Genomic DNA, 22933 nt, shown 5'->3' on the forward strand with positions numbered 1-22933 from the left:
AAATAAAGGATTTGACTATGAGCTCTTAAGGTCCCTTCCAGTAAAAAACTATAGGACTCTGCTGTCTACCCGATACAGAAATCCACCTGACCCTTCCTGCTATGTCCAACGCTAGCCTAAGCACCTACAAGATGTCATTTTAGTTGGAGGCAGCAAACGGGATAGTTTTAGAGAAAGCATAAGCTGCTATTAATGCTCATTAAAGCAGCCATACTTTTTTCTTTTATATGTACAACTGATGTTTTCTCAATATTTGTCAAATGCTATAGAACTGTGGCTTTTAAAAAGTCCCCTCTTCCAATGAAATCACCAGCTCAAAGTCCCAGCTAAAGAGAAGTTCTACAGTCTTTTGTCTAGTACCTGCTATAGACTGAATGTTTGCGTTGCTTTTCAATTCCCACATTGAAATCCTAACCCACAATGTGATGGTGTTAGAAAATGAGCCTTTAAGAGATGATTACATCATGAGGGCAGAGCCCACCTGAATGGGATTAGTGCCCTTACATGAGACTAAGGGGTGCTCCCTTGCCCTTTCCACCTTATGAGGACACTAGGAACCAGGAAGCATCTATGAATGAGGAAGTGAGTTCTTAGTACATGCTGAATCTGCCAGCACCTTGATCTTGGACTTTCCAATCTCCAAAACTGCGAGAAATAAACGTCAAGTTCTGAGGTCTGAGTTCATCATATTACTCACTTAGGGTAAATATATACATATAAATAATATATATTACCCTCAATATAAGTATATTTATAATATACATATATATATTTCACATGGAAATGACCATTAATTTTTTTCAATTTATGGAATAATATTGGTTACAACTTTTTGCATAGGTGAGTAATTTTGATGTCCTATTTTTTTATTTTACAAAAACATTGCATAATTTGCAAACTGCATTTTTGGTTATTCCAATCATTCTAGAATCTAATACTTGTATCATGAGTGTGTACAACTTCTAATAGTACAAAGGTTCATTTCCATGTCCCTTGAAATATAAAACATTTCTCTTCTCCTCCTGTTTCCTTCTTCTCCTCCATTTTCCAAATGGTTTACAACTTCAACAACAATCAGCTCATGGCCTACCTAGTTTCCTCCACACTCCCAACCCATCTTCCCTGCTCCAATAACCCAGATTATTTTGAAAAAAATCTCAGACATCATATCACTTCAGCTCTGAATATTTTAGTATATATCTCTAAGAGGCAAGGAGTTCCCTTTTCAAATATCATCATAGCCCCCCAAGATAACAACAGTTGCTTAGTATCATAAAATAGTGTTCACCTTCCCTTATTGCCCTATGTCTTTCTTCTTGTTTATTTTTTGTTTGTTTTAATCTATATTAAAACAAGGTCCATACATTACAATTGAGTAACATCTCTCTTATGGGCAAACATTCTTTTTTTAGGCTTTTTCCTCAAATGAAAATGAAGAATTGTGATGTAGCAAAAACAAGCAATTCTGAATGAACCAGGAGTTTAAAATGCTGTCCTGAAGAAGGCAGTGAAAATGTCAAGTCACTGCCTTTGCCCAGGAGATAAGCACTTGGCATACACCTTTCCCTGAATGATAAAGAAGGAAAGTGGGAGCTGTGCTTCCCAACAACATTTTTATTAGCCACCCAAAACTGTACATAAACATGATGCATGTGAAACAAAGTGTTCTGCCATAAATAGGAATTGAGGAAATAGAAAATGAGTTGTAAGTCTGAAAATCATTTCTTTACTTCAATGAAAAAGAAGCTTATAAACGGGTAAACCAAACAGTCTCTTTTAAAGTCTTGCTACTGCTGGTTGCACTAATCCTTTTAAGGGTTTCTAATCCTAAAGCTTTAGTTTAATTTAGAGCTTTTGAATTTTAAACTATTGCTTATTCCATTCTAATCTGTGCCTTTCATCACAAAAAAAAAAAAAAATCACTTTAGATGACATGAAATTGTAACCAAGACTTCCACGTCCATTTTGCACTGTAAGAGCTTCTCTTACCATCCTACCTTAAACAAAGCTCCTTTTACATTTTAAAATGGAAAGAAATCCCAGTGTCAGAACACCATACAAAACAATCACTATGTAATAAAAGAGGCAAGACAAGTTTACAGTGATACAGTGCAGGAGTTAAGAATATGGGCTGTGAAGAGAAAAGGCTGTCCCTGTTTTTTTGCCTATAAAATGGGGACAATAAATAGTTGCTGTCTCATAATACTGCTGTTGGGATCATTCAAGTGTGATCATGAAAAGCATGCAGCACTGAATATCATTTAGTAATGAATAGCTATCATTATCACTGGAAAGACACAGGAAGGGATGATTTGTCATGATCAGTTTTACCTTGAGAGATAGAACTTACTTTATGGTAACATTGTGAGTCAGTTACCAAAGAAGGCAGCAAGCTCCCTGCACAGCACCCCTATTGCACTGCCTCCCATAAAAAGACCCAGGGAAAAGAAGGACACTGGGGAGGGAACGTTAGTTACCCTCTCTGATGGCTCCAAATATTTGAAAATAGTACAAGAAATGGTTCCAGGTGTAACAAGTTCTAGGTAAGATAATACTGTGCTAAGTGCACTAAACAGATTAACCTGAAATTGGACTCTGATCCCCAGGAAACCGTCCGGTGTAGCCCAGTCCTTACTGGCCCTGATGAGGAAAAACAACCTCATGTCTATCTCAACTGTGATCTGGCTGGGTATGATCTAAGCTTTGAACGGTGCCTAAGCGCATTTCAGATGCATAATACCTGTTAGACAATACTAAGCAGGGAGCTTTGGGCTGAGGTGTGCGCCCTGATACTGAGGAACTGACATAGGAAAATGAAGATCCAGCATTATAATTCGGCCTTTCTCTATTCCATCATTTTAGACTAAAATTTCCTTTTCTCTCAGGTGTTTCTCAAATAATTGCAAAACCTAACTCAATAAATAAACTAACAAAAAAGTAGGGGGTGGTAATTTATATGATAGCATTCTTCCGTTCAAATCATGTGTTGCAAAATTCCTTTTAAAACCCTTTCCTCACAACTCCTAGCCCCTTGCAAGCACCAGCCCTCTGCATTATTCCTCTACTCCTTGAGGAAACAGAGGAGGAGAGGTCTTCAAAGAAAATTTTCTTGTTAATAATATCCTATGTTTAAATGCCTTAGAGCATTTAAATGCTTTAAAGCACTCTCAGATCCACTGTGGTCTTGTACAAGATGGTATAAATGATACCATACTTGACAGGTGAGAAAAGTTACATATAGTGATTGGTGCAGGTGAGACCTGAACTCCAGATCTTTTCAACCAAATGCAACGATCTGGAACCTGAAGCAAGTGGCCGCACACTCATGCTCACCAGTTTTCTGTGCAGTTTTTCCTCCCTTCGGTGAGTCTGTTCCAGCCATCTTCCTCTTTCCTCTTCAATTCTGATTCATGCCTCACCTCATGTAATTACTAAATGGGAAAGATTTGAGTAGACCAACATCCAATCAACCAATATTCACTGAACACAAACTAGAAGCTAGACCTTTGAAGCAGAGGGAAAGTTCATCTTTATCACTATGGTGAGATTACTCATTTTATCTGAGCCAATTATCTTATAAAATATTATTTGCATACTAGCCAAAATGGAGTCCCTAGCTGGATGTATGCAGCCCCTGCTTATAAATCTGGAAAAAAACTTCAAGCAGCTTCTATAAGAAAGCTAAGGCCTGGGAAATGTCTCTGCAAAGACTGATAAGATTTCCAACTGTGCCTGGTAAAATCTCGTTTCTTAAATTACTTATTCGACATCAACTTATCATACAAACTTGCATCTGCCTGGCCCTGGCGGTGAGAAGATGAAGTTAGATGCTCCCTCCACCCGACTGCAGCCACGTGGGCCTTTTCTCCTTTCACCTTAACTCCTTCTCCCACGGGACCGAAGTCCTAGTTCTCTTCTGCCTTGAAAGTTCAGCAGGCTCCTGATGGCCTTAGGTCCTCCTCCTCAGGGCCTCGGCTCCCGACTTGCAGGACTGGTCGTACCTCCCTGTGAAACCCTCCACCACCTTCAATCCTATTACCTTTGGAGTGTTACTGTACTTGGGTGGTTGTTTGGTATTTGACTCTATCTGCTGCTCTCAGGTGCCTGGAAGCGCAGCAGCTGGCTTGAGACGCCGGTGCCAGGCACACAGTAGGCCCTCCAGGAACGAAAACCTTAGAGTCACAGGCGCCTGCAACTGGGTCGCTCCGCGGAGGGGGCAGGACGGTCGGTCCGCTTCCTTACCACCTGGGGGCCTCCAGGCTCCTACCCTAACCCCCAACGACACTCACCAAAGGTAAAGGCTGTTTGTCCCGAGCCCCCAGAAGGCTGGAAGCCCCCAGGGAGCAGAAATCCTATCACACTTAGTGTTGTGGCCCCACCCCTCGCTGTGCCTGCTACTAAGCATGAAACACACGGGCAAATTACTTCGCAAATATGAGCCATGGCCAGTAGTAGTGAAGACATTGCGGAAGGTGGAACAAAGTGCAAGACGTTACTCACGGCTTCAAAAAATATTTAAGCTTGAACGGACTCACGAAAGAATACAAACGACTCCCTAACCAAAGTTTTTTTTTTTAAGGGGAAAAAAAAATAGGAAAAAGGAAATGTGCCTTCTCGCCTTCCTCTGGAAAACAAACGAAACGGCGAACGTCTTCCCTTCCCAGGCCTTCACCCTCTGGTGTCCCCGCACCTCACGGGCCAAGTCCCGGCGTCAGTCACGGCGGAGGCGGCCGGCGCTCCACGCCTCCGGGCATTTCCTGACCCGAGAGCAACTCCGGGAGGCTGCATGGCGTCAGACCGCCTCTCCGGGAGACTGTATCTCAGGTCTCCGCGGGGCAAGTAGCGGGGTTTACCGACAGGGAGGGGTCTCGGCCTCTCCTCACCCGCGGGCGTTGTGGGCCGCGCAGGGCGGCAGCCCCGGCCCTCCCGCTCTGAGGGACGCCCGCGGCCGCGCGGCCGAGGCCCCGCCCCCCGCCGCCCCTCCCCCGCCGCAACGGTCCCGGCGCGCAGGCGCACGCGGGGCGGGGCGCGCGCGGGGGCGGGGCTGCGCGGGCCCCCTTAAATAGAGGGGGGCGGTGGGGGCGGCGCGAAGCCTCGGCGGCGCTGCTGTCGGGACGCCGGGAGTTCTCTCAACTGTCTCTTTGCGGCGCGAGCCTCGAGCCTCGCTCTTCCTCCGGCGGCGGCGGTGCCGGCGGCAGCAGCGGCAGCAGGAGGGAGCGGAGCGGAGGCGAGCGGGCGGCGGGCTCCATGGAGAGCGGCGGACGCCCGGGCAGAGGCGGCGCTTCCTCCCCGGCACCCGGGCTGCAGTGACCGGCGCTTGCGCCCTGCCCCGCGTCGAGGCGGCCGCCGGCTCCGGGACTGACCGGCCTCGCTGCCACTCGCCTCCCGACGCCCCTGTGCCCCGACTCGCCCGCGCCCCAACTCCCCGGCGGGGTGGCGGCGGCCGGGCCCCCGCGGCGGCGGCCGGAGCAGCAGCGGCAGCGGCAGCAGGAGCAGGAGCCCGCGCCCGCCTCTATGATGAAGTTCAAGCCCAACCAGACGCGGACCTATGACCGCGAGGGCTTCAAGAAGCGGGCGGCGTGCCTGTGCTTCCGGAGCGAGCAGGAGGACGAGGTGAGGGCCGCCAGCGCGCTCCGGGCCCTCCGCGGCGGGGTGCGGGGTGCGGGGGCGCGGGGCCGGGGCGGGGGTCCTCGCCCCTCCCCACTCGCGCGACCCTTCCTAAGGCTCCGGGGCCGGGAGGGATGAGCACCCCCTCGCTCCCTCCCTCCCTCCCTCTCTCTCTCTCCCGCCCTCCCTCCGTCCTTCCTTCCTTTCTCTGGGTTGATAGAGGAGACAAAGGGGCTGGCCCAGCCCAGGGTTCTGCTGGGCCGTCTTGAGGACCCGAGGCCGAGGCGCCTCCTGGCCCGCGGGAAGGTCCCGGGCCGTGTAGGTCGCTTCTGGCGGGAGTCACCATCTTAACACTCGAATTGAGGGTAAAGCCAGATAAACCCCGAGTGCTAACAGAGGCGGCAGAAATGGCGAGAGTGTTGCAGCCCAAGCCCTTCTGCCTCTGTTACATTTTCCTTCCACATTACGGCAGTTTGCGGTTCCGGATTAAATCTAGGGACGTTTGTGGAGTAATAGCCAAACAGACCCCGTGCTTTAAAATAAAACCCCATTCGGTCTGATTTTTTTTTTTTTAGATCCCACTTTTTAGTGGATCCTTTAACTCGCAAGCACTTGGGATAATCATACTTGATTTGTTTTGTTTTGTTTTTTAAGGCCTCCTCTTTTAAAGTTTTCTGACTGCAGAAAGATGGCTAGTGAAAAATGTGGAATAACGCCAGAGGGAGAAAGATGGACTAGAGGTGGGCAAAGTTGCCATTTTCAGACCGTAATCTCTAGCTCTCAGCATATTTGTCAAGGCTTCTTTACTTTGCTGTGTTTGGCTTGACATCTGGAGGGGAGCAGCCTTCTTGTTCTAAGAGTAAGCACTCTTCTGTAATTTATCCTCCTGCATTGAGTTGATAGGCCCTTGAGGTTTTCCTGGAGAGCAGTTTTTCCTCATTTCAGTCACATTTATTTAATTTAAGAAAGGTTCACTGTTTTAAATTCGCTCTAGGCAATAATAGTTGATAGGTAGCCATGAAAATCTTTTATAGAGCATTGCCACTCCTAAAATGATTAGACAGGGAAAAAATTAACAGTCTTTCTGCTTCCATAACCAACTGTGTCCAATAAAATACCAGGCTAAAACTGGAGACGGGAATTTAATGGCTTCCTTATTGCTAATCCATGTAGTTAGGATGCATATGACCTAGTGCACACTCAGCGTAGTTCTTATGCTAACAAAAATCAAAGTGCTTCAAAATGGTGCCTTCAAACTCTTGTCTTTATTTTTTTGAAAGGAACCAAGCCTTTTAGTGCTCAGCTAGGAGCCTTTAAGTGTTAAGACTAAAACTCAGAAGAAATCGGCCTAGAGGTGCCTGGGTGGTTCAGCCGTTGAGCGCCAGCCTTTGCCTCGGGGCGTGATCCTGGAGTCCTGGGATGGAGTCCCAGGATGGAGTCCCACATAGGACCCCCTGCGTAGAGCCTGCTTCTCTCTCTGCCTATGTATCTGCCTCTCTCTGTGTGTCTCATAAATAAATAAAGTCTTTAAAAAAAAGAAGAAGAAGAAAAAGAAATAGGTCTATGTTTGTGACCTGGGCCCACTTAGGAAAGCTTGAAAGTAGAAAGGGAAAGGGTTTTTTTTGTTGTCGTTGTTGTTTTTTGTTTTTTTGTTTTGTTTTGTTTTTAGCATTTACAGAGTAACAGTCAATAAGCATTAAGTATTTTCTATTAAAAAAAAGATTCTAGAAAATCATTGAGAGAAGGCTATGTTAGGGAAAAATAAACTTTGGATATAAAAGAATATAGTCCAAAGTGATCAAGATAGGTCAGGGATCTTGTCTGGTTTCGTCACTATTGTGTAATCACTTTCTTAGTTGAGGGCTTGCAATGTGCAGGGCCTGCCTGAAGACCTCTAAGTCTGTTACATTTAATCCTTTTAGCGCTGGTTTATAGGTGAAGAGACAGTTGCAAATACTTTGCCCAAATGACATCATTAGGAAGTGGTAGAGTCAGAATTCAGGATCCAGTCCCTTCTGATGTTGGGCTTTTGGCACGGAGCTCCTTAGCAATCGGGTGCACACTATTTGCTGAATGAGAGATTTTCTGAGGCTGAGCTTGGAAGCCTTTCTAGAAGTGATGACTTTGAAGTCTTGCCATAACCTGAACTTGGAATTCAGGCTTTTGGGGGGGGGGGGGGGGCAGTTCCCAGGGGAAAATATAGGAAATGGGAGGAAATTGAAATGATCTGTATTGTGTGAATGGTAAAGCCTGGAGAGTGCTTCAGATCATCATCTTAGTAGGTCAGTGCATTATTTGTGTGCTTGGACATTGTTCCTATTGTAATAAATGCTATATTCCTAGCCTCCAGTTGAATCAAAAGACTGCCGCCACTTAGATAAAATGAAGTAAGGAGCAAGCTCGGGAGTATTGGAGAAATCTTATGTAAAACTTGGTAAATCTGGTACAGTGCAGATTGAGAAACCAAATCAGAATATGCTCTAAGGGAAGGCTCTAGAATTCTAAGTAAAAGCACAGCCAACTGTAATGTGTGGTTTATCTTCTTAGGATCTGTGTTTCTGTAGTTGTGTATATTTGGGGCTCTTTGTATTATACGATAGTTACTAAATGAAACCTATTAGCTTTCCTGGACATCTTGCTGTTTTGCTATGAATTTGTTCCCACTCTGTTGACGTTACACTGGTAGCCTTCTGAGGATAGGATACAAAACACCCTGAATACACCTCTTTAGCTAATAGGTGACAATTTTTCCCCCTCCTGGGTTAACAACACCTAGGTCCTGGTTGGAAGATTTAAATGTATGCTTTATTTTAGGATGTAGTGTTTACAGAATGTAAATTGAAATAAAATAGTAATTGCTGCTGGGCCACAAAAAGTTACACAGTGCTCCAATATGGTTCTCCTTGTACTGAAGAAATTCTCAGTAGCCCATAGTTGAGAACAGATTGTTTTAGTAAAGAAGGTTGTTCTAACAGCACAGTCTATATTCTTTTGGGGATGGTTTTTTTTAATATTTGCCCCTTTTTTTTGGTCCCTGTGAGGTAAATAATAAGCATTAGCATTTGTACAGGAAGAAATTAGGCAGCAGAAGTAACTTGTCACAAGGTCACAGAAGCTGGCAGATAATTTTGAGCCCAGGTCCTTTATTTCTAAATCTCTTCATTTGATCCTCTCTCCAGCTATTCATTTCTATAGGGAACAACTACCCTTAGTTCTGGCAGTTGGGCTTCCATACAAACCCACAAATAAGCATCCCATAGAGTAGAGGAGATATTGTGCTTGTATAGTGAAAGAGGACAGTACGTTCACAAAAGGTATCCAAAAAAAAAAAAAATAGATTCTGTTGAACATATTTGCATATATGATAGTTTGAACAGTGTTGCAGAGATGGAAAGTAAGAAACATACTCTCTAGCAGGAGGATAGACAAATGACTGCTATAAAGGGAAATAAAGTAAGGGGAATGTACCATCACGTGCTCCAGGATTAAGATCCACTGAGCTGGATTTCAGTCAGTCAGAGAGGAAGGACCAAGCATCACAGAGAGCAAGCGTTGGGGCTGTAGGTTAGTTGAGCTGCAGCTTAGGATAGCATAGGACAGATAATGGTTGAAAAGAGCTCCTTGAATGTGAGGTTGAGGAGTTGCTAGGCAAGAAAGGAACACTTAGTTATGAACAAGGAACATTTACATTTTAAATGTATTCAAGCTTGAGGATGATCTGGCAGCAAAATAGGATAGAGTGCTAAGAAGAGAAATAGAAATGACTTGATTCTGGGTGGAATCCAGGCACAGTTGTGAGAAACACTAACAAAACAGTCTTAAAGACTGCCCACTACTTTTCCATTTGGACTTAACTGCACTGATTAACTTTTCAGCTCCTTAAGCCAGGGGCTGCATTCTATACAGTCTGCTAACTGCCAAATGTGTATTAACTAAATGTCTGAATTCTACAAAGTCATGCACTAAAATTAAGCCTTGGTAGGGAAAGCAGAACTCCAAAACCAGAGCCCTAATAAAAGCAATCTTAGTAAAAAATAGTAGTACAGGTAAATCTCTACTAATGTTTGTACACTTGGGATCAATAGGCAGACTGCTTCTTACTTCCGTAGAAGTCCTTTTAGATTTAAGTCCTTGAAGATACTTGCTTCAAATGGAGACCACTTTTACAAAAATTAACTAACTATCCAAAGGCAGCCTTTTCTTTCTTTTTTTAAGATTTTATTTATTTATTCATGAGAGAGGCAGAGACTTAGGCAGAGGAAGAAGCAGGCTCCCTGCAGGGAACCCAATGCGGGACTCGATCCCAGGACCCTGGGTTATGGCCTAAGCCAGAGGCAGATGCTCAGCTACTGAGCCACCCAGGCACCCCAGCCTTACCCAAACATAAGGAAATGTCATCTATGCCTGCAGCTCTCCCAAACCTAAAGGGCTTTATGGCCACTCAACCAGCCACTTCCTTCAAGGGAAGGCCCTTTTATATAATTTGCATGTTTCAGGCTTTCAGTATATATCACTAAGGCTTTTTGTAACGTGTGAAAGAAAGCTTACCCATCACTTCATAACCTTGACATGCTAGGAGAAAATGCCGTGATCAGCCCAACTTAGCATTCATCCATCTACCAATCCCATACGGATGGTCCCTGACTTTGTTGGTTCAACTTGTGGTTTTTCAACTTCATGATGGTAGAAAAGTGATACGCATTCACTAGAACAAGTACCAAGAATTTTGAATTTTGACCTTTTTCTGAGCTAGCAAGTCTAATTTGGGTTAAGCACATTTTTCCAAAATGAGCTGTCATTTCTGACCCCCCTATATAGCACTGTGGCTCTATAGTCCAAAAAGTAGTACTGATTTGCTTAATAAGAGCAGTAGGTAGCTGGCTAATGGATACAATAATCATTGTTGTAACTTAAGGTCTTTTATTAAAATGTGTGCATACTGGGTGTTCTAATGCTGCTTGCTGGCCTAATTTTGGCTAAATGCCTATAATATAGTTAACTGTGGTAGAGGTAGTTTTAACCATTCATGCATCCTGGTTCATAATAACGAAGAAAGAACAAAAACCCCAATACAGCTTCTAAATAGGTATAATTCACAAAGTAAAACTTGATTCTTTGACTTAGGGATCACTTGGGGGATTCTCTGGATAGCAGTGCACTCCCCCTCCCTTCCCCCAAAAGTAGTCAGTTGTAATGACCAATTGTTCCCAGAAGTAGGCTGTGACCAAGAGCAGTTATAAGGGTAAAAGCTGAAACACAAAGGATATTGGGAGCTACTTGGTGTATAGTACTAAGAATTTCAAGTAGCTGCATTATATAGACCTTGGACCGCATTTTTTAGTTTATAAGCTCTTACCACCCCCACCCCACCCCAACCCCCAGCGTGGAGGACTTAACAGGTGATACAGGATATAGAATCTACACTGTAGATTACTCCCAATTCATAGACAAACCTTTGCCCCGTTAAGACTCAGGGCTGGTTCCAAATAGACCATTATTACTATACTATTAAAGTGAGAGGTACTTATATTCCAAATGCTTAAAACATTGTTTAAGAAAAAGACAAGTGTGAGAGATGGCTTAACAATGATAGGAGGATGGTGGTGTATTCTGATTAATTGTTCAATACATGGAAGGAGGGGTTGATGGTACAGTAGCAGGAAGGTGGGCAGGTTGAATCAAGGAAATGTCTTCACTTTTCACTAGCAGTAATGGCTTTGAGGTTGAGTTTGAGTAAAGTCTAATTCTGCAGCCTGGTGTGTTGGCTCACCTCCTTTTTAAAAATCTTTCCTTTGGTCTCAGCTCTGGCTTATCTGGAAGGTTGGATGTCTGCTTTCATCTCTGACACCTTGTCAGTAATGTGGCAGACTGTCATCTTGTTGGATAGACAAAATGTAGTATACCTAGAAAGGTAGTTGAAAAGAATTTAAAACCTATGAACAACCAGGTATGGATTTGTCAGCTATTGGTGTATCTTAACTGAATGAGATTTTATAACCTCTCTTTCTTACTTCAGTAATAATGTTTTTAGAGCATTAGTAAGCATGCTAAAGCTGTATTACAGATCTAGTAGATTGGGGATGTTGTACAAATGTTAGATGGCTTTTTCTTTTTTTAGGATACTGAATAATAATTTGTGGTTCTATATAGGTTTAGATTCTTGTAGTATGTAGGAGGGATTTTAATCTTCTTTGTCTATACTTAATGCTGTTCAGACCCAACAAACATACAAATGTGGCCTTGACCCTATTTGAACTCCAGATGAAGTACTCTGAGTAGGCAAATACTTAATGAAGAACACTGGTTTTCAAATTAGTTTCATCACCGAATTAGTTTCATCAAATTTCTTAAGCTAGTAGTGTAGATGCTGATCATTTCTATACCAGAGGTATTAATTACTCATTTATTAAATTTATTATATTTTGGAAAGATACATTTGAAGTTAATGGTTTTATCAATTAAATTTAATCATTTTGGAATGTCAAGGGACTCTTGTAATGATAAGTTCTGAAATTCTGCTAAATCATTTGTCCAAAACTATACAGATTGTTTTCATACATGAAGGGAAATGTTGAAGCATACAGGGATTCCATGTCACTGACTTCTGGAAGACATGTTTAGTCATATGTGAATGATGTCCTGTAGATGGCAGATTAAAGACTTGGTTTTAATTGGAAGCATAAGTGTTCAGAAAAGCAGACAGACTCTACTAATGAGTTTTCAACATTATTAACCTTATGTGATTTCTCTCTTCAAGAGTATCTTGAGACAAATGGGAATTATCATTGACCTAGATACATGACACTGAGTTTCATTTTTTCCAGGACTCAAGTATTACGAATATCAAGGGCTTTGAAACTCCCTGTTTACTAAATAAGGATGTACTTGTCCAGCAGTTAGGCCCTGCAGTGTCCTGTCCCATTGTGAACCTAATCAAGGAAGTTGCTTAGGAGCATAGAATTGGGTAGAAAGAATTTCATCCAGGCTGTAAAAGGTAGATTATCTGTAACCCACGCGTAGTGACCAGGGAAAGAAACCTCGATCTCTGCAGTCAAACAGTAGTTATGATTTACTTTTCCCTTAATGTAAGACATATGCTTTTATACAGTAAGCATTTTTGTTTTAACTTAAAAACTTAATTTGCCAGTCTCAATATAACTCAAAGCTTTGGAATACCAGAGATCCTCTGTAAGCTTCCTTTTTTATAATAAAATAAAAAATGAAATCTGATTGCAGTTTCACTTTGTTTAAAGAATTTGAACTTTGAAGACTCTTACAGGCCCTTTCTGGATTTTTAAATTTCTTTTTTCCAGTGTTTTATAGTACTCTCATCTGTATTTAATTTGATAGCAGTTTTTAATAACCCACCTTTAATTAATCTTTGCAAGTCTTTTTGATAATTCCTTTCTGCCTTCGTTTCATCATTAACTCTCAATAATTATAAAACAAATACAAGTGGCAAAATTGGGAAAGGCCTAATTCTTGGTAAGCTGATTCAACTCAACTAGTGGGAAAGCAGAAGAGCTAGTAATAGCTAACAAGTGAGTGACGAGGCCAGGATTTAAGGTATTTAATTCTCATTAACCCTCAACAGCCCTACCAGGATGGGTGCTTGCCTTTACAGAGGATGACACTAGTGCACTGAAAGGTAGCCGAGCAGACCTCGTTGTGTGCACCAGGGAATGAAACACACCTTGGTTGTCATCTGTACAGTTGTAAGACATCTTCAAGTTCAAGCCAGTGTTTTCTAATTCTTGATATATTTGTTTATTCTCTTTAGTTTCTAATGTTGATATGTAAACTCTGTTTGCTAATATTTAAGAAAGCTTAAATTTAAGGCTTACATTTCATTTTACCAAAATTGGTATATTTGGACTGGTGGTACCCTCAGTGTCGGCCATTAGTATTTCAGCTGAGATTTTATCAGCTGTTAATTTACAGTGCTTCCTCTGGATTTGTGGGATTCTGCCAGTTTTTCATATGAAGGAATGAAGCCAATAGAAGCAACAGAGTCCAATCCGGATCAAGAATTAGAGAAATAGTGCTCAGACCCCTTGAGCGTTGATTGGTTGCTGCTCTGCGATGATGGTGTGTCCATCGGCCAAAATTTACTGCTTTTTTTTCAAATTGAGAGGATACCTGCCTGAAGATGTTCCCTTATCTTCCAGCTCAGTATCTTAGAGGTTTGGGGGGAAAAGTGGCAGTTGCTGAACTATTTACCGTCAGTCTGGAACTTTCTAGTTGTGGAAGGTAGAGTTCCTGGTGGCCTCACACTGGCCTCCTCAGTGGGAGGCGAATGAATCCTGGGCTGGCTGTGAACTCTCAATGCCAGCAGTTGCTCTAGTACTAGGAAGGGAGCTGGGCAGATAGAACTACTGGTATACATGTCAAAAAAACAGTACACACATCCGGGATTAAACTCTGCTCTGGGCTGATTGATTTATCTGGTGAAAATGTTTTCGTGAAGGCAGTATACTAAGGTAATTTTGTAAATACTTTTGTTTGCGTTGGTTAAGACACCTGTTACTTCACAAACATCATTTGGTTATTTATCATAGCCTTTGTTGTTGTTTTAACTTGGGTGAATTTTAACCTAACCTAGCCCACAAATTTTCATTTATAAGATGAATATATAATTCTTATTTCAATTACTGTTAAAATAATGAAACCTCTAGGGTACTCTGTGATAATGTAGTTCTTTTAAAAAGTGTTTGCACATTTGAAAGTTAATGCGACTCTTGAGGTGTGTAGACTTTTTCTGTAAAGAGTTAGATAATAATTTAGGCTTTGTGGGCCATGCTGTCTCTGTCACAGATAGCCATCTCGGCTGGTTGCAGCCATAGGCAACACGTAAAAAAATGAATGAGGCAGGATTCTCATAAAATTTTATTTATGAACACTGGAATTTGAATTTCATAATTAAAAATATAAAAACCATTTTTAGCTCAGACTGTACAAAAACAAGCAGCGCACTCACTGTGGCTTGCCAACCTTCTTCTAGATCACAATATAGCTGCCTGTTACCAACGGAAGTGACTTTTGCTCGTTTATGTAAGTTTGGAATTATGATGGGTACCTTCTTCCATCTAATCATAAGGGTAAAAATTTTAAAAAAGGGTAAAAATAATAGAAACTTTATACTGAGTACTGGCTTTACATGAATTTCCCTATTCCTTTCTCACAGTCTTGGTTATCTTTTAAATATTTGTACATTTTATAGGTGAAGGAACAGGGTGATGTGCCTAGGGTCACATATCCTTAAATTTGGGAGAATAATAAGATTCTGTAACTCAAGAAACAGATATTACAACCACAAACCTAAGTGCATACAGCTCTGAGTACATAAATCAGGACTGGGCTTCTATCTTTTGTTAGTCTCCAAGAATTGGAGAGCTTCACTGATTGAATCTGGTAGTTTCAGTGACTTCATTAGGTTCAGAAGACATAGTAACATCAGCACGTGATTGTTGAATTCTGAATTCCAAAATATGGTGTGTACAAAAGCTGTCAGCTGCTTTTCTGTGATAGAATGCACACCCCTCTTAATTGTAATGACATTGAAAGGCAGGTTACCTGGAAGTGCTTCCCAGCACCATGAGTGAGAGCCTGCAGGTGGTGTTGGTGTTTCTGGCTGTGATCTCCTTGGACTTCAGGAGTGTATGGGTGTGCTCCTTCCTGCAGGTGCTGCTGGTGAGCAGCAGCCGGTACCCAGACCAGTGGATTGTCCCTGGAGGAGGAATGGAGCCAGAGGAGGAGCCCGGAGGTGCTGCCGTGAGGGAGGTTTATGAAGAGGTGAGATGACCAGTAATAGCTTGTTTGCTCTCCTTTCACACACACGGTACTTTGAGGATTTACAGTATTCTGTGTGGCACTGCTACATGCACTGAGAGGCGGCAAGGCAGGTCACTTGAGTGCTCTTTTTGATGGTCTGATAACAGCATTTTTAAGTAGGCAAGAACAACTAGCATTTTGCTAACCAGATATTATTTCTACCTGGTAAGTTAGAGCTAAAACCAATGTAGATGTCCCCCAGAATTGTATAACATGCAGTTTTATAACAGACAATAGCCCAGTCAGTGATCAATACTTAGTATGGTGGCCTTGTCTCAGAGCAAGGTTAATAATACACTGGAATGCGCTGCAACAATGCACAGTGACGTTAATCGTGTGCTAGAATTCTTGTTCAAATGAATAAGCAAATTGTTTTTATTTTACTCGTTTTGTCTTAAACTTCAGTAAAATGAGATACACACATGCACAAAAGCATACTACATAGCCTGGTTATCTTATAACAGTTGATGATAGATACAATTTGGCTTTTACTCCAGGCAAAACAGCACAGGGTTAAGTGCTGTAAAAGTTATTGAACAGCAGTTAGATGGGAAGCAAATGCTAATGCCCTCATTGGGGATTGTGTAGTTAGAAAGGTTTCATAGAGATGGGTCTTAAAGGATGAGTAGCTTCCTGAGGGAGGAACATGTCCTAGATAGAGGAGATAGTGGATACCATGTGTTAGTTGTGGGGTGAATTTGAATGGGCACACTGAAGCTCCCGTCAGTCGGTGGCAGTACTGGGTAAACGTAATGAGAATTTTGCAGTCGAAGGATAACAAAGAATTGCACCTCCTAAGCCATGTGAGAAAAGAAAGCAGGAAGACAGTCCTTTAAGTAAGAAGGGGATTTATCAGTTCACATAGAAAGTCTGTTTTCATTCATGAAGTTTGTCTCAAATCGGTAGAAAGTCTAATTTTTTGGTCAGTCCCAGTCATTTCTAATAAAATAAATGACAATCTGATCAGTCTGAATTTGAACATGGAATAAATTAAGGCATGTTTTATAGCAAACCCCACAGGTGGTGGATCTTGGCATAGCCAAAAAACTTCACAGAGGCAGGCTTGGTATGGGAGGACCTAGTGTACTTAGATCCAAGAGTTGAAAGAGCCAGAAAATAACTCACGTAAATTTTCTTATGAAAGGTAACAATTTTACATTTTATCCTTTTTTAATAGGCTGGAGTCAAAGGAAAATTAGGCAGACTCCTGGGCATATTTGAGGTGAGTAACAAAAGTAATCCTGGGGCAGCCGTTTAGCGCCACCTGCAGCCCGGGTGTGATCCTGGAGACCTGGGATCGAGTCCCATGTTGGGCTTTCTGCATGGAGCCTGCTTCTCCCTCTGCCTGTGTCTCTGCCTCTCTCTCGCTCTCTCTGAATGAATAAATAAATAAATCTTAAAAAAAAAAAAAAAGGGCAGCCCAGGTGGCTCAGCCCTCTGCCTGTGTCTGTGCTCTCTCTCTCTCTCTCTCTCTGTGTCTCTCATGAATAAAATCTTTTTAAAAAATTAAAAAATTTAAAAAAAAAGTAATCCTGTCAGGTAATAGAATTAACAATTCTTTCCTAATCAGCCAGATACTCTGGCAACAACGTGAGCTAGACATTCCTTTTAAGTGTCAGTAAACGGGGATCCCTGGGTAGCTCAGCAGTTTGGCACCTGCCTTTGGCCCAGGGCGCGATCCTGGAGTCCTAGGATCAAGTCCCACGTCAGGCTCCCGGCATGGAGCCTGCTTCTCCCTCCTCCTGTCTCTGCCTCTCTTTCTCTCTTTCTCTATGTCTATCATAAATAAATAAATAAATCTTAAAAAAAAAAAAAAAGTGTCAGTAAACAAGTACGTTATAGGGAGGAGGAAAGTGAAAGTTACTTTCCTGTGCATCAGTTTTATACAGCATTATTACAGTAGTAATTACTTTCATGTGACAGATCAGTGGAGCTGATACAGGAAGACCTATCTCTTGGTTCACTGTATACTGTTTAAGCATAGACTTTTTAGAAGGTACAGTGTTCTCAGTATCCCCTCTAAGGGCTTAGGTCTCTTGTGGATACTGCCTGGAAATGGACTCCCTGCCTTTAGCACATTACATTAGATGATAAACAAATAATGACTTTATTCTTTCAGGAATATATATGAATGTTAAAAAAAAAACTCAGATATGAAGAATAGATGCTAAAAACATAGAATTCTCATGTACAATCTGTTATTACTAAAGGCAGAATGGAATTTGTGGAGAGGGAATCTGGAATTGGCAGGTAGTCTATGGAAGGTAAGGGATCATGAGATACAGGTTGTTTTCACATATCTTCATCCAGGAGTCAGACCATAGATACATGGTATACCTGACACATTGTGACTTTTTTTTTTTCCTCCTTCAGGATACTACTTAAGGGTTAGTTTAGTCCTTCTGGTAGAACCATAAAATTTCATTTTTAAGGCTTTTTACACAGGGGCGCCTAGGGGGCCTGGTCAGTTAAGTAGCTGACTCTTGACTTTGGCTCAGGTCGCGTGACCTCAGGGTCATCAGGTGCTCAGCCGGGAAGTCTGCTTGGGATTTTTCTCCCTCTGCTCCTGCTCATGCTTGCTCAAACATGAGCACACTCTCACTTGCTCTCTCTTTCAATAAATAAATAAACGAACAAATTTTTTAGAAAAAGCTTTTTATGGAATTCAGAAATTGTGCAACACTTGGTAAAAATTGATGACTCCTAGAATACAGTTAAGTGTTAACAGTAAAGTTCTTAAGTTAATATTCAAACTTTCCCAGAATTCAGCACTTGCTTTACCCTGTTGAATAGCACCATCTCCTGGTTAAGCTGAAAAATATATTGAGAGTTTTCTGTAATGCAGAGTGGCCATGGTACAAATAGCACAGTCAATAAGCTGGCAAGATTTTTGAAGAAAATTTCTCACATTATAAGTTTCTATAACACAAGGTAATAGTATTGCCTTACAAATGCTATTTAAATTTCATAGAATCTGAACAGAAAATAGTAATCAGTGTTCCTTTCCCCTTGGAAAATATAAGGGAAAATTAGAATTGTCCTGCCTGTTCACCTGGTGATTTCAAGTCAGTTTGTGAACATAGCAGTTTATAGTAGTTTTAAGAACATAAATTCTTAAAAATAAGGAACAGTAATGTTTTATGTGAGAGATGCCTCTCATTTTTTTTGTTGTTACCGTTCCTTACCAAAGACTTAATATGCCATTTGAATTGAGTGTATTACTCAAGTTGTTTGTGGTGGAAAAACTCTGGCAACTATCAGGCCACCTGGCTGGCTCAGTCATTAGAGCATGCAGCTCTTGGGAGTTGCATTGGGTGTACTTTAAATATATATATATATATTTTTAAATCAGGCAATTATCTGAAGTCCTAGACTATAGTAAACAAGGCTAACTTTAATTGAATGAAAGGTGAGCCCCTTCATTTTAAAACCAACTTGTGTTTAATTCTGAATCTAGAAAAAGATAAGGTGGCAGTTTTAATATGATTAAAAATTGAGTCTGAATATTCCAGAAGTAGGCTAACCCATTCTCAACCTTGGCTGTGCATAGTTCACCTGGATGCTTTTAAACTATCAATACATATTTAATGTCTCTTAAACACATGCATTGAAATCAAAGTGTAAAAGTTTACTACGGAGAGTTAGTTGCAGCATTCTAAATGTCTTGCATTACATCAATTCCCCTCTGTGCTGGGTTATACAATTGGATTATACTTGCATGTGTGCCAGTCAGTACTATGCCACAACTGAATCTCTCCCCTTAAAAATGTATAATGGCTAGCTCCTGGAGATTAAAATGCTTTTATTTTTATATTCAAGCAGAACCAAGACCGAAAGCATAGAACATATGTATATGTTCTTACTGTCACTGAAATATTAGAAGATTGGGAAGATTCTGTTAATATAGGTAAGTTCCCTTTCCTTTTGCCATCTGGATTCTCTTAAGTACTACATACTTGCATACAATTTTCATCTCAAATTACTTTTGGCTACCTTTTCTAAAAGAGGATCAGTATGTATGTCCACATTTGAATTATCTTAAAATTCTTCCCTCCAAAAAAAAACCAAAGTTATCTGTGGGGGAGAGGGTGAAGGGCATTGTTAAAGTATATGGCCTACTTTTTAAAATTGACTTTATAGTGACCAATGTCCTACTACTTTCTAGGAAGGAAGAGAGAGTGGTTCAAAGTAGAAGATGCCATCAAAGTTCTCCAGTGTCATAAGCCTGTACATGCAGAGTATCTGGAAAAACTAAAGCTGGGTTGTTCTCCAACCAATGGAAATTCCACAGTCCCTTCCCTTCCAGATAACAACACCTTGTTTGTAACTGCTGCACAGACCTCTGGGTTACCATCCAGTATAAGATAGAGAGAGCTGGGAGGACTCCCATGTGCAGTCTTTGGGGAGAAGTCTATTTTTCTTGGCAAACATCTGAATGACGCTTGCAAACTGTCTGAATTTGCCATGCAGGATTTTCAAACAATTTTGCATGTTTTTCAGATGTTTTCAAATCTTTTTAAAAAAAAGTGTAAAATATTTTAATAAGCCAAAGCCATGTGGAATTTTTTTTAGATGCCTTAACTGTGCCCCCCAACCTAACCCACCCACCCCCCATTTTAGTTGTCATTTTTTTCCACAGCATTTTATTCAGTTTTTTTGTCCATTTGATGTCAGTCTGTGGTTTTTGTCAGATCAGCTTCCTTGTTGGGCATATTTTCTCTAAATTATTTTCTCATCCCAGCATTAACATAGTCAACAAATTCTTCTGTTGTGGAAATGTACAAAAATAATTCTTGATATTAAAGAGTCTGTCCATCTGAAAAATTGCTTCATAGGATCACAGTTTTAATTCATAAAGTCCAGATTTGGACTGTTTCTGTATGGTCCAATAACTATTTTGACAAAGGACCTAATTTGCTATTTTTAGGAATTTGTCAACTCGTTTGTCTAAATTTTCACAACTGATGTCTGTCATTAGCTACATGATAATGGCCAGTTACCCCCTATAACTCAGTAGTCCTTTCTTTAACACAAAGTTTAACCATATACAGTTTGTGATTTTTAGAGAGGTATTATAAGAAAGATGCATGTAGTAAATACAACATCACAAAAAACCATATTTATGGGATTTGAGTTAGCACTAGCTAAGTCACCAATTCCCTTTATCCGTAATCTCTTTACACAGAATACTTGAGAACCAGAATTCCCTTGAGGTAAATTCCTTTTAAAAATAGATTTCCAGTTTTTTAATTTACTGACCCCTTTAGTTAAACTGGTTACCAGTAGTAATCACAGGATTAGAGTCTAACCTCAAATGCCCGTCAGTATGACTACATCACAGTGGAGTAAAATGACCTTTTTGCTGTTCAGCTGTTACAGATTTAGATTATTAAGCTACCTTAGAACATCTCTTTTATAGGTTGCCAATAAGTACTGTTTACCCTGTAACTAACTATTGGGGCACTGGAACATACCTGAACTAAGAATTATTTTTTTGTCCTCTTTATACTCACTTAGAATCCAGAATCCCATGGACAAACACATAGGTACCTTGTCTGACACTCCTGTACTCCAACCAGCTCAGAAATGAGACAGGAGGACAAAACCTTTGAGTAAGACATGGGGTGGGGGCAAGTGAAAGACTCTATATGTAGACGTGAGCCTTGTAAATATTGTAACTGGTGAGTATAGAGTAGAAAGTATTGTACATTTGTTCTACAATTGTTAACCTTTAAAAATGAAATTGCTGCTAAGAAAAATAGAGTGCTGTTACTTTTGAGAAAAACTGGTGCCACTGTTTTGAAAGATCTTGTGCCATAAATGCAGCTGAACTAAATATAAATTAGTTCACAAATTAATGCTGTCAGAGGAATAAGTAGAAAAACTTTTAACCAATGACATTTCATTCTAAATTATGTAGTGTGATCAAACATGATCATCCAGAATTTTTATATTTTTTTCTTTGTACAGAGGTTATGCATCCTGGGTGTTTTTTAAAAGGAAACATTTATTATAAATCCACAGATTGACACTTTCAATCAATCTTCAATGGACTAAGGTTTTTTTTTTTCCTCAGTAATCTTTGAAGTTTTTTTGAATTATATACCTTAACACAGCAGAGAAACTGGATTTTGTATATAAAACTGTCCACCTGAAATGCTGTCACAAGTACTGGGGGAGGGGGGTATCTTGTACATGATATTCTTAGAGGTAATAATGCATGAACTTCTTTTATAAACTCTTAGACTATGTATTTGACATGTAAAATATGTACAGTATTAATGTCAGCCATCTCTTAAAAGTGAGCCTATAAATATTGTTGTATAATTTTTTTTTTTTTTTTTTTTGGTCAAAAACATTTGGACTAAGTAGTGCCACTTGGGTCAGGATTTTCTTCAGTGCCATTTAGCAGACCAACTGTCTTTAGTCTATGCAACTAGCAAAAAATCTGTATGATGCAACAGAGTACAGTTGTCACACTTTGAATTTCACACGAGGGATTCTTCACTTTTTCTGGAACCCAGTCTGGCAAAATTAGAGGAAAGGCCATAAGGAGATTTCTGTTAAGGAGAAAAAGTCTTCATTTTCAGGCTCAACAGCTGAATCTACTATAGATAACAAATAGTGTCTACTATCTCAACCCTCCAAAGTTTACAGAGTGTTGGGACTCATTTGTGCTTTCTGTGGGGTAGATGGATATAATTGGGCAGCTAAATTTCAGTCCCATGTGCCTCCTAAATAAAAGAAATAACTAGGTTATAAGTTAACTTGCAGACACAAAGTAGCAGACTATCCTGAATATTTGTTTTTGGGGAGTTTTGTGTGTGTGTGTATATATATATATTTTTAATAAACAGGTGAAATTTCCCAACCAGGCACATGCCATTCAGTTTTGTCAATCAGTTGTATAAAGCAGCAGAACTGAAGGGGGTCGGGGGGAATGACTGTTGTATACTCTAAATGGCTTTGCATGGTCTCATTTGAGATAATTGGTGTAAGAATCTTGACTTTTTTTTATATTTGGAAACCAAATAAAAATGGAAATAAATTACTTTTTTTTTTAAACATAACTGAACTTTGTCCAAATGGAAAACTTGTCTGGCATTCCACAGTAAAAACTGTACTCTTCCACAGATGGTCATATACATAATCTCATATTTATACACTTCCCAAATACGATCCTTACGAGTAGAATTAACTGGGTTAAAAGAAAATGTCCACCAGTAAAGTGTTGCCTTTATTCTCCCAAATGGATATTTTCTTATCAGATATCAGTCACATGGGGTCCTAGGATTGTCTTATTTATTGTTAGTTCAGCTCTTCGATGGGTTTTATTTTTAATAATTTTCAAGAGCTCTTCCAGACTTTATTCTATAAGTACTTTGCCGACTTTGCCGTAACATGTTGCAGATAACTATATTTCACAATCACTTTATTATAGCTCTGTTGGAAAGGGTAACTGGGTAGTTACCTTGCTGTCATGTAGTTGATTCTT

The 22933-nt window shown here is 40.6% G+C and overlaps 1 protein-coding gene across 2 annotated transcripts; it reads left to right on the forward strand.

Annotated features, from left to right (window-relative positions):
- The first annotated feature begins 5083 nt into the window (after positions 1-5083).
- On the forward strand, positions 5084-22505 carry NUDT4 (nudix hydrolase 4). Of its 2 annotated transcripts, none has more exons than XM_072724568.1 (5): positions 5084-5613; positions 15289-15399; positions 16616-16660; positions 19258-19345; positions 19604-22505. In XM_072724568.1, the coding sequence occupies exons 1-5, from the start codon at positions 5515-5517 to the stop codon at positions 19804-19806; spliced, it is 546 nt and encodes a 181-aa protein (XP_072580669.1). In that variant the 5' UTR covers positions 5084-5514; the 3' UTR covers positions 19807-22505. The 2 variants fall into 2 exon arrangements, with proteins under 2 accessions (XP_072580669.1, XP_072580670.1); XM_072724569.1 differs by having other exon boundaries at positions 19261-19345.
- The last annotated feature ends 428 nt before the right edge of the window (positions 22506-22933 follow it).

Source organism: Vulpes vulpes, chromosome 10, assembly GCF_048418805.1.
Source record: "Vulpes vulpes isolate BD-2025 chromosome 10, VulVul3, whole genome shotgun sequence".
Lineage (NCBI taxonomy): Eukaryota > Metazoa > Chordata > Mammalia > Carnivora > Canidae > Vulpes > Vulpes vulpes.